The sequence below is a fragment of the Crocodylus porosus genome, unplaced genomic scaffold (assembly GCF_001723895.1).
Source record: "Crocodylus porosus isolate Cpor-Errol unplaced genomic scaffold, CroPor_comp1, whole genome shotgun sequence".
Lineage (NCBI taxonomy): Eukaryota > Metazoa > Chordata > Crocodylia > Crocodylidae > Crocodylus > Crocodylus porosus.
The window spans coordinates 2,080,805-2,094,345 of record NW_017728938.1 but is presented as its reverse complement, the minus strand read 5'-3'; the positions used below and the strand labels follow the sequence as shown (position 1 = coordinate 2,094,345).

At 47.8% G+C, this 13,541-nt stretch overlaps 1 protein-coding gene across 4 annotated transcripts in view; it reads left to right on the top strand.

Annotated features, from left to right (window-relative positions):
• CACNA2D2 (calcium voltage-gated channel auxiliary subunit alpha2delta 2) overlaps window positions 1-13,125 on the top strand; it is a 721,727-nt gene extending 708,602 nt beyond the window's left edge. For all 4 annotated transcript variants that reach the window (XM_019547467.1, XM_019547466.1, XM_019547465.1 and 1 more), the window contains 9 exons: window positions 549-611; window positions 1,836-1,939; window positions 3,491-3,589; window positions 4,081-4,175; window positions 4,510-4,557; window positions 5,027-5,098; window positions 5,888-6,040; window positions 9,253-9,305; window positions 12,668-13,125. In XM_019547467.1, coding sequence (XP_019403012.1) covers window positions 549-611; window positions 1,836-1,939; window positions 3,491-3,589; window positions 4,081-4,175; window positions 4,510-4,557; window positions 5,027-5,098; window positions 5,888-6,040; window positions 9,253-9,305; window positions 12,668-12,797 — 817 coding nt within the window. In that variant the 3' untranslated portion in view covers window positions 12,798-13,125. The remainder of the gene's footprint in view (window positions 1-548; window positions 612-1,835; window positions 1,940-3,490; window positions 3,590-4,080; window positions 4,176-4,509; window positions 4,558-5,026; window positions 5,099-5,887; window positions 6,041-9,252; window positions 9,306-12,667) is intronic.
• Window positions 13,126-13,541: the final 416 nt, after the last annotated feature.

The window sequence follows — 13,541 nt, the reverse complement described above, 5'->3', positions numbered from 1 at the left end:
AGGGCATCATGCTGGGGAAGCTCCCACCCAGAGATGCAGCTGTCTGAAAGAAGCCTTATTGCTGGCATTGTACAAAGGCTTGCTGTAGGAAAGCTCATACCCTTAGAGTGGTAGGCAGCATTGTGGAGACACCACTTGGGGAAGCGCATTTTCCTGGAGTCCCAGCTGGTGCTGATGACACTCATGGGGGTGGTTCTGGTACTGTGATAATCATGTAATCTAAATTTGGTAAATTCCAAGCCTGACCATTTTTCCCCAGCCCTGCAGGCCAACCACTCTCAGAAGAGCTTGTCACCAGGGGTGATGCTTGCTATTCATTCACCCTGATTAGACACAAAATGGCTACCCAAGGCAGAGTTAGGACTCCCATGAAAGGGGAGTCCATTTTTGGAATCCTTTTTGAATTTCACTGTTGCTATCAATTTTACATGGAAAACACTGACATAGTATGGTGCTGGCTGGCTAGATTGATAGAGGGGTGGAAGGAAAAGTTCCTTGACTGCTCTGGCCAACTCTAATGCTCTCTGTCTCCTTCTCTGTTATTGTAGGTACAGTCTCTTGGCTGTGTTTGCAGCCACTGATGGGGGCATCACACGAGTTTTCCCAAACAAGTAAGTGGCCTCATTTGCCCTTTGTCTGTTCATCCTGTCTGCAGGAAAATGTGGTCTCAGCACCCAGGCAGGCTGGCAGAAGTGGTCTGTCCCCACTAATGGCTTCACAGACTCAGGGACCTCTTCTCCTTCCTGTTCCATGGTCATATGCATAGCCCATTAAAATAATAGACAATACAGGCAACACCCAGACAACCTTCTTGCATGCTTCCTTCCTGAGGCTGAGGGGATGTTGATGATACACTAATACTAACTGGGGAATGACTGGCTAAGCCACAGTACTGCAGAGAAGGACCTGGGGGTTACAGTGGACCATAAGCTGGATATCAGCCAACAGAGTGCACTTGTTGCAAAAAAGCCAACAGCATACTGGGTTGTATTAACAGGAGTGTCACATGCAAATCAAGGGAAGTGATTCTGTCACTCTGTTCAGCATTATTGAGGCCTCACCTGGAGTACTGTATCCACTTTTGAGCCCCACACTTAAAGAAGGATATGGACAGATTGGAAAGAGTCCAGCAAAGAGTGATAAAAAATTATTAGAAGTCTGGTATGCAAGACTTATGAGGAAAAGCTGAAAGAGGTAGGGTTATTTAGTTTGGAGAAGAGAAAACTGAGAAGGGATCTGATGTCTTCAGATACCGAAAGGGCAATTATGCAGAGGGTGGAGATAAAGCTTTCTCGGTGACCATAGGGGGCAGGACTAGGAGCAATGGCCTCAAGCTGCAGCATAGGAAATTTAGGTTAGGCAGAACCATAGGAGATTAGGCAGAACTTTCCAACTCTGAGGATGATCAAGCATTGGAATAGGCTGCCTAGAGATGATGTGGAATCTCCATCCCTGGAAAACTTCAAGAACAGATTCTACAGACATTTGGCTGGGATAGATTCATCAGGAATGATCCTGCTTTGAGCAGGAGTCAGGACTAAATTACCACATGATAAGAGTTCCCTTCCAGCCCTTCTTTCCTATGATTAGCCCTGTGAAGCTGTCCTGTTGACAAGGGAGTTCCACGAGGCTTGAGAGGAGGGGACAATGCATCCACTCTTCAGGAAGGATCAGAGCAGAGAGCCGGTGTCAGATGGCTTGCTCATGTGCTCCAGGCTGTAGTAGTCTTGTCCCAACCCACCAAGTTTGTTTATGGGCCATTTCTTACCAGAACACAGTTGATGAGGAGATTATATAACATCTTGGGGGTGGGTGGTCTGGCTAATTCATTACAGGGCTGCAGATTACTGGGAAGAGGCCCATGAACCTTTCAATGCCAGCTTTTATCGAAGGAGCCTGGACAACAAGGGGTACATCTTCAAACCACCCAATCGAGACTGTAAGTACCACCCTGTGCTGGCAGCCACATACCAGCAGTTCCATGCGTCACATACAGCTCTCCACTCAGTTACTTCAGAGTAGTGTAAAAGGCCTCAGGCTCTGGTACTCTGCTCTGCTGCCTTGAGAGTGATAGATTAGGCTAGGCCTGCATGGATGCCTCCCGCATTTCTGCTGGGGGGAATGTTGAGGCCCTGGGGAACTTATCCCTTTGGACTCTGATGGTTGAAATGTTCTGACCCAGAGCATGTGTATTTTGCATTAGCATTTCCCACTGTTGTGTAAGTAGGGTTGGAGGATCCTTTCCTGGAGATGGCATTAGCATTAGAGTGTAAAGTGCCCACTACTAGCAGGGCCTGTAGCATTTGTGTGCCAGGGTGTGAGCTGGTTACTACTGCTTGGTTTGCTCATCCTTTATCCCAGCAGGTGGGTGTCTCTAGTGGGTTATGGAATAGAGAAAGATCCCACACAATTTACCGATTTGTTTGATGCATCTGGCTGGGGGAGCATTTGGTTGATTGCATGATTTCACAATGATTTTACACTTAATTCATACAACACAATTTTATTTTAAAATTCCTTGCTACACATACAACACTGCTTAGCTTTAAGAAATCCTTCCCAAACAATGCTATAAGAATTAGTATTACAGAAACAACTACAATTACAAATCAAGGTTATTTCTCATGGTATACTTACAATCCTAGAATTCCTAGAAACCAAATCCCAAGGATACTTGCATTCTTTAGTTATGGTTTTAGGGTTGGTCTCAGCAGTGATAGGAACAAGTCCCCTTCCTTCGGTCCCACTTGGTGCTCCTAGGCTTCAGTGTGAACGGGAGTTCTTGTTCATGGAGAGGGTGGTTCAGGTGATCAGTCTGATCCGGCCTACACTTGTGATTCTTCCTTCAGTGTTCTGCAAGTGAGGTTACCTCCAAATTGGGACTGTAGGTTACAGTTTTTATTGGGTGAGTTGCCGTCTTGGGCCCCTCCTACCCAAACCTGTCACTACTCCCAAATTTGGGCTTGGATCTTTTAACAGATTTCTGCTGGGAGGTCAGTTTGTATTCTTGCTTTTTGGAGATTTTCCATAACACCGCTGTGACCTCTTTTGCCAACCCCTTTTCAAAAGCCCCTAGGTTTCGATCTCTCGGAATGTTTGCCCAAGGGTTGCTTTTAGGGTAACTTTATTAAAGGCCTCTAGAGATAAAATTCAAAAACCAAGACATTCAGCACGTTCGCTGCAAGGCCTCTAAAGATAAAATTCAGAATCAAGACATTCACCACATAGGCAAAAACAAGCAATGACCCTAGATAAAAAGATGAACCTTGCCTTTTTTTCTAAACTGGCTAATGGGTATCTATTACAAGCATTCAAACTATTACATTCAGTATGACAGTGGGGTGTCCCAAGCCCCACTGTGGATGGAGATTGGTTGAACTCCAGTTGGGGCAGGGGAAGAGCGTGGCATTTCTGTCCATACGTTGTCTCTATAATAGCCAGCATCTTATCACATGTTGCCTCAGGTCTGTCTCTTTTGTTCTTCCTACAGCCAACTATAGAGGCTTTGATTTAGAAAACAACACCATTGGGATCCTGGTCAGCACGGCCGTGGAGCTCAGCATTGGCGGAAGGACCCTGAAGCCAGCAGGTCAGCAGAGAATCGGGGGAGGGGGGTGTCTGAATTTCAGAACTAAGGGTATAAGAAATTAAGTTCAGCAATGAGAAAGCAAGGCTCCACTCCTCATAGATCTCCTAGATTGTCTGAACCCAGTCAGTGGGCAGATAGTCCCTGGACAGCTCTGTAGCCATATTGGAATCCCTGCATTCCCCAGACAAAATGGCTCTCACCCTTTTTGTTCCACTAAAACCTGATCTCCCCAGAACTGCTCCACCAAAGGAGCTCTAAGAACGTGAAGAGCTTCCCTGTGCTTCCTCCTTGTTGCATTGCCAGGAAGAACCCACCACCCTGAATGGAGGAGTATAGAGAGGAGGAGATTTAGGATGATGGTGTCTCTGGTTGAGCATTCACTGGCTGCAGCTGTTGTGCCTCTCCAGGAGCAGGGCAGGCCCATCAGAAGCCTGCAATATCAACCCAGACACCTTACCGTTGTGTTGGGGGGACTTATTTTCTCTCCCCAGTGGTTGGAGTGAAGCTTGATCTGGAGGCTTGGGCGGAAAAGTTTAAAGTCCTTGCAAGTAATCGAACAGATCGAGACCAGCTGGGAACGCGCAGGGTATGTGGGGAAAGAGAACACCCTTCTGGGAAGGGCAGCTGTGCACTGCTTATACATGACATTGTTAGCATATCCATCACTCAGACCTTTACCATTGTGTCCCTACCATCCCCTCCCCTTACTTGTGACAGCTTCACCTTCCCTTGCACTCTTGCTCAATGAACAGTGGGGAAGTCCTTCTGCCTCTGAATGGGGAACTGGGATGAGCTAGCAGTGGAAAGTGCATGCACCAACCTGGCTGTATAGTGTGAAGGAGGAAGATCAGTCTCCAACACCACATTTGCTGCTGTTCTCACAACTCTCTTATCTTCTTTTTATGTGCTTTGATCACCAGTGTGACCCCTCAGTAAGCTGTGAAATGGATTGTGAGGCCAACAACAAGGTGAGTGATGGGAATGGGGGAGCAGAACTGAGCAGATAACTTCTTACCTCTTAACTCTGTCCTGACCTGTGAGTCCAGACACACCCTGGCACCACCAGTCTTGTCCACAGAGCTGCATCCAATGCAAGGGTTGCTAGCAGAGCCACATCAGCCAAAGGGTGTAGTCTTTTTTGGATCCAAATCAACATAGCTCTGCCAGCAGAACTTTGTAATCTAAACCAGGTTTCAGAGACATGCAGATGACTTTACTTCTGGCCCTATCCCTTGTCAACCATCTGTCACCCTTGCATGCCCAGCACCTCTGGGGTTCTCTGTATTGGTTGTATTTCTCTTAAAATGCACTTGGCTTGGCCTGTGAATAGGGCCATGACTCTGATCTGACCCTGCCTGCCTGTCTTGTAGCAGGAACACTGCAGAGAAGCAAAGAGCTTCCCACCACACAAAACCAAACAGTCTCCTTCCTTTGCAGGACCTTATCTGTGTTCTCATTGATGACGGCGGCTTCCTGGTACTCTCCAACCAGGAAGATCACTGGTACCAGGTCAGTGGCAATTCCTCAGCAGAAGGCCAAGAAGTAGGTAGGGGTTTAGCTCTATATGTTGTGAGCTTGAAAGAAGAACATTCTCCATCATACAGCGGGGGAATGTGCTGATTTACCCCAAAATGGCTTCTGCCTGGGAACTGATGTTAAATCACATTCTGCGAGTCAAACACCCTCTTGCCTACTGAGTCCATTCTACTGGTTTTATTTTGCCTTCTCAGCTTGGGGAAAGGGCTGGTACCACAGCCCCTAAACATGATGGCTGCAGAGACCAGTAAAACTCTGGTTCTTTCTGTCCTGGGTGCCCCACATGCATAGGTCTGCCAGTGCCCCTCAGTCCTTACCTGTAGCTCCCCTTTTATCCCAGCCCTGGGCTCCCCACACAGCTCTTCCACTGCCCCTCAGTTCTTAGCTACAGCACACCTTATTCTTCTGTCCTTCTGTGACTTTGCCAATGCTCCTGTGTCTTGTGTCACAGCACTCTTTCATCTTCCAGTTCCATACCCTTCACATTACTGCCAGAGATGTTGAAGTTTAACTGCTTCCCTCTCCCTGCTATTAGAATCATGGGTCCTCCCTGGGTCCTCCCTGAGGTGAAGCTCTCAGCAATGATGAACCATAAATTGGATGTTAAGAAGCCCCCATGGAAGCTAAATGAAAACCACTTACAACTTCATGGATGGCTCCTGTACCGCTCCTGTAACTTCAGGCTAGAAGCTCAGGGAGGGCATTTTGTTTCTCATGCTAAACACAGGCTCACTCCCTTTGTTTTTGCAACCTTCTTTCCAGGTGGGAAAGTTTTTTAGTGAGGTGGATGCTAATTTGATGTCTGCCCTCTACAACAACTCCTTTTTCACACGGAAAGAATCCTATGACTTCCAGTCTGTGTGTGTCCCAGAAGCACAGAGCAACACAGGAGCTGCCCCCAGAGGCGTGTTTGTGGTGAGTGGTTGGTTGTGGGTAGCAATTAGGTGGAGGCAAGTTAAATGATTGCAACCAGAAAAAAATTCTTACAGTTCATGGTGAGGGCCCTTTATTTCCTCTCCTGACTTAGGTGCTGATTTCCTGACAGCTAGGAAATTAAGCTGTTGTTGAGAGAGACAAGCAGACTAGTGATGAAATTTATTTTGCTTTCTCATGGGAAGTAGCTGCAGAGCTAATGCAGATAACTAGAGCACTAAAAGAAACCTTGCCCATCACCCCAAGAAGATGGTTCCTATGCTCTGCCCCCTTGAGGTTCACTGTTGCTTTGTAATAAGGGAAGGCTACTATTCTTTTCATGCCCTGGACTAGTCCTCATAGGAAGTATCTCATCAACATTAAGCTTTCCAAATCAAATTCAGACTTACATAATCACCTATCTCATCTGCACTAATAGATGTAGGCCCCATTACAGCCATGATTTTGTGGCTGGATCATGGTCTCATCTGATACCATGGAACCAAGAAACATGACTGAGCTGTGTAGAGGTAGCAGCTTATCATAGAATCTTTGAAAATGTGGGTTGGAAGGAACCTCAGAAAGTCGTCTAGTCCAACCCCCTGCTCAAAGCAGGGCCATCCCCAACTAGAACATCCCAGCTAAGGCTTTGTCTAACTGGGTCTTAAAAACCTCCAAGAATGGAGAGTCTGCAACCTCTCTGAGTAACCTGTTCCAGTGTTTTACTGTCCTTGTAGTGAGAATGTTTTTCCTAATAACTAAACTTCCCTTGCTGCAACTTGAGACCACTGCTTCTTGTTCTGTCATCTGCCACCACTGAGAACAGTCCAGCTCCATCCTCTTTAGAACCACCCTGCAGGTAATTGTTTGAAGGCTGCTGTTAAATCCTCTCTCAGTCTTCTCTTCTCCAGACTAAGTAAGACCAGTTCCCTCAGCTTGTCCTCATAAGCCATGTGCCCCAGCCCCTAATCATTTTTGTTGTCCTCTGCTCGACTCTCTTCAATTTGTCCACTTCCTATCTGCAGATGGGGGCCCAAAACTGGACACGGTACTCCAGATGTGGCCTCACCAGTACTGAATAGAGGGAAAGAATAGCTTCCCTTGATCTGCTGGCAACACTCCTACCAATGCAGCCCAGTATTCTGTTAGCTTTCTTTGCAAGAAGGGCATACTGCTGGCTTATATTCAGCTTATTGTACACTGTAATCCCGAGGTCCTTTTCTGCAGAGCTGCTGCCCAGCCAGTCAGCCCCCAATCTGTACCGATGTATGGGATTTTTCCATCCTATGTGCAGAACTTTGCACTTGCTCTTACTGAACCTCATGAGATTTCTTTTGGTCTAAGCCTCCAATTTGTCTAGGTTTCTCTGAATCCTAACCCTACTCTCCAACGTCTCTACTACTCCCTTCATCTGAAAACTTGCTGAGGGTGCACTCTATCCAATCTTTCAGATTGTTAATGAAGATACTGAACAAAACCAGATTGTTAATGAAGATATTGAACAATTGAACAATCCCTAGTGCATGCCACTTAAGACCAGCTGCCAACTACACATTAAGTCATTGATTCTCTGAACCCAACAATCCAGCCAGTTTTCTATCCATATTACAGTCCATTCATCCAACTTGTACTTCCTTAGCTTGCCTATGAGAATGTTGTGGGAGACCATATCAAACGCCTTGCTAAAGTCAAAGTATACTACATCCACTGCTCTCCCCGCATCCAAAGAGCCAGTCATCTCATCATAGAAAGCAATCAGGTTGATCAGGCATGACATCCCCTTAGTGAATCTATGCTAACTCTTCCTAATTACCTTCTTCTCCAAATGCTTAGAAATGGATTCCTTGAGGATCTGCTCCATGCTTTTTCCAGGGACTGAGGTGAGGCTGACTGGTCTGTAGTTCCCTGGATCCTCCTTTTTCTTAAATATGGGATCTATATTTGCCCTTTTCCAGTTGTCTGGGACCTCTCCTGATCACCATGAGTTTTCAAAGATGATGGCCAGTGGCTCTGCAATCACATTGGCCAACTCCCTCAGCACTCTCAAGTCCACCCTGTCCAGCCCCATGGAGTTGTATATGTCCAGCTTATCTAAATAGTCCCTAACCTGTTCTTTTGCTGCAGTTGGCTGCTCACCTCCTCCCCAAACTATGCTGCCAGGTGCAGTAGTCTGGGAGCTGAGCTTGCCTGTGAAGACTGAGGTGAAAAAGGCATAGAGTACTTCAGCATTTTATGCATCCTCTGTCACTAGGTTGCCTCCCCCATTTAGTTAATGGATCCACACTTTGCCTGATCCTCCTCTTGTTACTGACGTACTTGTAGAAACCCTTCATGTCCCATGCTAGCTGCAACTCCAGTTATACTTTGGCCTTCCTAATTTCATCCCTGCATGCCCAAGCAATGCTGTTATACTCCTTCTTAGTTATTTGTCTGAGTTTTCACTTCTTATAAACTTCCTTTTTGAGATTTAGCTTACTGAAAGGTTCTCTGCTAAACTAAGCTGGTCTTCTGCCATACTTGCTAGTCTTCCTGCACACCAGGATGTTTTATTCTTGCACTCTCAGTAAGGTTTCTTGATTATAGTGGTGCCTCCATACTTACTGGGAAGTCCATTCACGTTGGTAACAATGCATTCTCGAAAAACCTGGGCAATTTTCCCTCAGCAGGGGTTAGAGCACCCAGAGGACATAACACAAAGCAGTGCCACCCATGGTGCTCACTGGGTTGTTCTGGTAAGCCAGAGAGCTGGGAGGGGGTCTCTCCAGACCAGTTTCACAGGCCATTTACAGGGTCAACACTCTTCTGCAAAATGTTAGTGAGCCAGACTGGTTTCCAACTGACAAATGAATACAAGCACAGCCCTCCAGCTGGAACCACACATCCCTACTGGCCATAATCTTAACCACAACCTTGTGATATGTGAGCATGTTTACAGCCAGCTGTGCCACTAACTGGTTACCAAGCCCATTAAAAACTGTAGTGGGGACAGAATAAATGGAACCCTCTATCCACATGGCATTTGCCTGGGCTTCTCTAGTGAGCATGTCATACCTGTCCTTTTGCTGCCTTAAGACCTGCATATAGCCCATGGGTCTGTTAGCAAGAGCTGTCTTAGGAGCTGGCTCTCCATTGCCAGGAGAGGGTAATCACTGCCTGCTACCTAACAGAGTACTTGCTGTGTTGACATGTTCTTTCCTTCTCCCCATTTTTTCCAGCCCACTGTGGCAGATTTCCTGAACCTGGCTTGGTGGACTTCAGCTGCTGCTTGGTAAGTCTCTCAGCACTTGCTGCTGCTGAGCCCTGAGTAAGACAGGAAAGGTGTAAGTGACCTAAATTTTAGACTGCAATGTGACCCTGTGATACAGTGAAAGAAAGCAGGAGAGCACTGATACTAGAATTCAGAGTGTAACAAGTGGGCGTCCTGGGGCCGGTCTCAAAACGTAGGCCCACCCACTTATCTTAGGGCTAGCCTCCCACCTCCTCTCCTGGCATGCCTTGATGTTAATAATTACAGTGATGTTACTCAGGAGGGAGGCTGCCCATTTATCTGCCCTCATGCCAAGGGCCTAGATATACATGACTCCAACCTTCCCTTATCATATCCCATGTCTTGCAGATGTTCCATGGCCTTGTGCCCGGCCTAGTTATCATACCTCTAGTTACTTTTCTCTGAGCTCCAAGCCCCACCTTGGCCCCAGGCCCCTCACTGGCCTCCAAGCCTGCACACACTGGGCCTCCAAGCCTGTATACACTGGGCCTCCGAGCCCTGTCCTGAGCCCCCCTGATCTGCCCCTTATACCTGAGCCCAGGAGCTTCCTTAATAGCTCCCCAAGGCTCAGGGCCCCACCTGTCAGGAGCCTTACCTGGATCCCTTGCAACCACAGGCTCATCTGCAAGCATGGGCACTGCCACAGGTCCTTCCACCTGGCCTGGGCCCGGCCTTAGTGCTTGCAGTGCACCTGGACTCCCCCGTACCGATCTTCATGGCCACCAGGGATGTGGGGCTGGGGTTAGAAGGCACCCCATACTTGCCCTTCACTGGGGCGGTAACTGGCCTGGCACTTCTAAGAGACTGTCCCGCTACAGACAGTCCCACCAGACCACCCATCCCCAGCAGGGTGCAGTTTTCAGTCAGGGCCAAGGGGGGCCTCTTCCTTCCCCATAACCCCAGCCCTTACCTCCAAGATGTTGCGAGCAGCAGCTCCAGCTGGGTGGTGTTCTCTGGCTGGCTGGCAGCAGACTGCTGGCTTGATCTTCAAGGCCCAGCCCTTATAAAGGGCAGCTGGGCCCTGCTCCCCAATCAGGCAGCCCTGCCTAATTGCAGCTGCAAGCAGCTGCAGACTGTTTTGTTGCTGCTTGTGACAGGTGGCAGCTCTCAGGACTGGATCTCATGTTAGCCCTGGATCTCACCTGTCTCTATGGGGCAATCCACCCAATCCCGCCTGCCATGACTTTGTTGTTCCCAAATACAGATGGTATGGGAGACTGCTCATTACTGCCCCAATGCCAGGGGGCGCTATCTGCAGCTCCAACCTTCCCTATACTGCAGCCCATGCCTCACAAATGGCATCCAGATTAATATTACTCCCAGTCTGAGACAGGAGCAAACTGAGTCCAAAGTTGGGCTCCACGCGCACGCATGCACACATGCACGCCCACACACACCCCCCCAGCTCCCCTCTCACAGGAGGCCTCTTCCACTCCGCCCCTCTCTCACTAGGGCCTCTGACACCGCCCATTACTGGGTCACACTCTATTCCCCTGCTCCTCCTTGAGCGGCCCTTCTTGGGCCATCAGGCTTCACTACTGTCATACGGGCCTTGCCACACAGAGCCTTTGGTTCCCGCAAGTTCCCCTATTGTATGTGGCCTGGCCTTGTGCCAAACCCTGGGCTGATTCTGCCTCAAGCCTCTCACCAGGCACAACTTGTCACAGGGCTGGCCCTTGCATTGTCCTTCAGGTTTACTTTCATTCGACCCTCCAAACCATCCCCATAAGTTCCTGCCCTTACCTCCAAGGTTGTTCCTGCCACAGCTCAGCTAGACTATGTTTCTGCCTTTCCTGGCCACAGCAAACTGCAGCCTTTATGTGCCTTGTTCAAAATGGTTGCTCTCATCAGGCACCTGGTAGCTGCCTGCCTGTGCCCTTAGAGTGGCAGGCATCCAAAGGTGCCCTGCCATACTGCTGCTCAGGCCCCTCCAAGGGGTGCTGTGTTACACAGAGGTAGAAATGCCTTGTTGGCTCCCATTTACAAAGTTCAAATCCTGGAATTGGAGCCTTCTGTACAAGCTGTTTTCCTAGGGTTTCTAAATCTAATGGGGTTCCCACTAGTCCCTTTGGAAGACTCCTGCTTAGTTTAGTAGGTTTTGTGGTAAGGAAGCATTTCCTGGAAACATCTCTTTTAGCCCAGTGCAGCCCACATCTCCCAATTGTGCTCATTAGACCACACTAAATCTTGCTCCATGGCCTCAAGGTTTATTCACTGAAGATACAATGTTGTGTATACCCTTTAGCCACCATTGCACATGATCACACACTGCACACACATACATATATGAACATATATACACATATGCTCTCAGCTCTTATGCCTCCTTTAAATAGTTATTTATACTGTGGCATTGCATAGTTAATCTTAAAGTTTAAAATACAGATATCTAAAGTTAGGCACCTAAATTAGTGGCCTGCTTTTCTAACATACTGAACAACTGGTGCTGTCCATGATTTCAGTGGAGCTGAAATGCTTAACATGTCTAAAAATTAAGACTTTTTTTTAGGTATATTAATGCAGATTTAGATTATATAGATTTAAATGACTCACCTTTTAACCACCCACACTTGAACATTTTGGTTGTAAAGCTTTATAAGATGTTCCGTGAATCATAAATGTGGTATTAGATACAGTGGTGACAAGCACGCTATGAGAAGTTAGAAAATAGGGCAGGGTACCATTTTATATGCTTTCATAGCATCTGATGGAGTAGACTGTAGCTTATGAAAGCTCATAACTCACTTATAGACAAGTTAGTCTATGATGTGCTACCCTTCCCTGCCTACTGCCTGACTTCAGATTAACATAGCTAACTACCTCTCTCTACTCTATGATAAGATAGATGGACAGACTAGAAAGGCAGACAGACAGTTTGCATTCCTTCTGTGGATTTTTTATAATCATACATTTTTTACTATGAGGAAACCTGTCTTTTATCCAGTTTTGTCTTATTAGCTTGAACTGGCCCGGTCTAAGTTACTGTACATGCAGTTCTTTATCATTGCCACGTTCCACTGAGTTACACAGTCAAAGAAAAACAAATGTGAGCAAACTGAGTGCTGTGCTGTTTCACTGAGACAGCAGCTTCTCTGAGAGTCATTTTGGATTTGACCAGCTAGGCCGTCGAATGGGTTGGGTTTCTTCCCACATGACAACTATATCTAAGAGTCTCAAAGCCTAGCAAATCAACCTCTACCACAAAGGAAAAATTTTGCTTCTTACTTGTGACTGTATACATCATGTCAACCTGGAACAGAGCAGTACGCAGTCTTCAGTCCCTACTCCTTCCTGCCTAGCACCTGGTAATGTATTCTGATGAGCCTACATCAACTAATGTTTCTGGCATTTCCTTCCCAAAGGTCTTTGTTCCAGCAGTTCTTGTATGGACTCACCTACAGCAGTTGGTTTCAAGCAGGTAAGACTTCACAGATCCATTCAACAGTGCTTGGAGGGGAAAGCAGGGAACACGGAATAGTAGTGGAAGTTTAAATATATGACCAGTTATGGAGAGTAGAAGGCAAATGATAAAGAAATGAGAGATACATCAGATCAGTCACCCAATCTTCAGTCAGCAGGAGCCTGGAGTTACTGTGGAAGGCTTCCAGCTCTTCCATAGAGATTTCTGTGATACTTTGGATTGGTTTTCACTAGAGGTGCACTGATACATTGGTCCGATATCAGATCAGCACCAATATAGAGAAAATTGACTGTATTGGAAATCAGTCTGATGTGGCCAGTAATTTGGCTGATGAATGCCTATGCATGCGTGCAGCTGCAGCACAGCATGCAGGAAGCGAGGAGCACAGCCTGGCAGCTTGCAGAGCTGCATGTAGTTGGTAAGTCTGTTGTGGTGGAAGGGGGGGGGGGAGGGAAGGGGTGTGGGGGAGCAGATCAATGGCCCCCACAGTGAGAGAGGGAGTGTGGCTGGGGCTGGGTAGGCGTTGCCCAGCTAGGGTAGGGCATGGTGCGGGGCGGAGCCGCGGCTCATCCAGGGGGGCACAAGGAGTGGGAGGGTGGCTCCTGCCACTGTGCACACCCTGGGAGGGAATGGGGTGTCATGTGCCCCCAGATATGTGTGGGTCACGGGTGGGGTGGGCTGCCGCTGCAGGCTGGGGCCAGGACTGAACTGGGCTCTACCCGGTGCATGGTGGGGGGAGGGGTTGGGCCGGGGCTGTGCTCAGGGTAGGCGGTGGAGCTGGGAGGGGGGGCTATGAGGGGGCTATGGTGAATTTT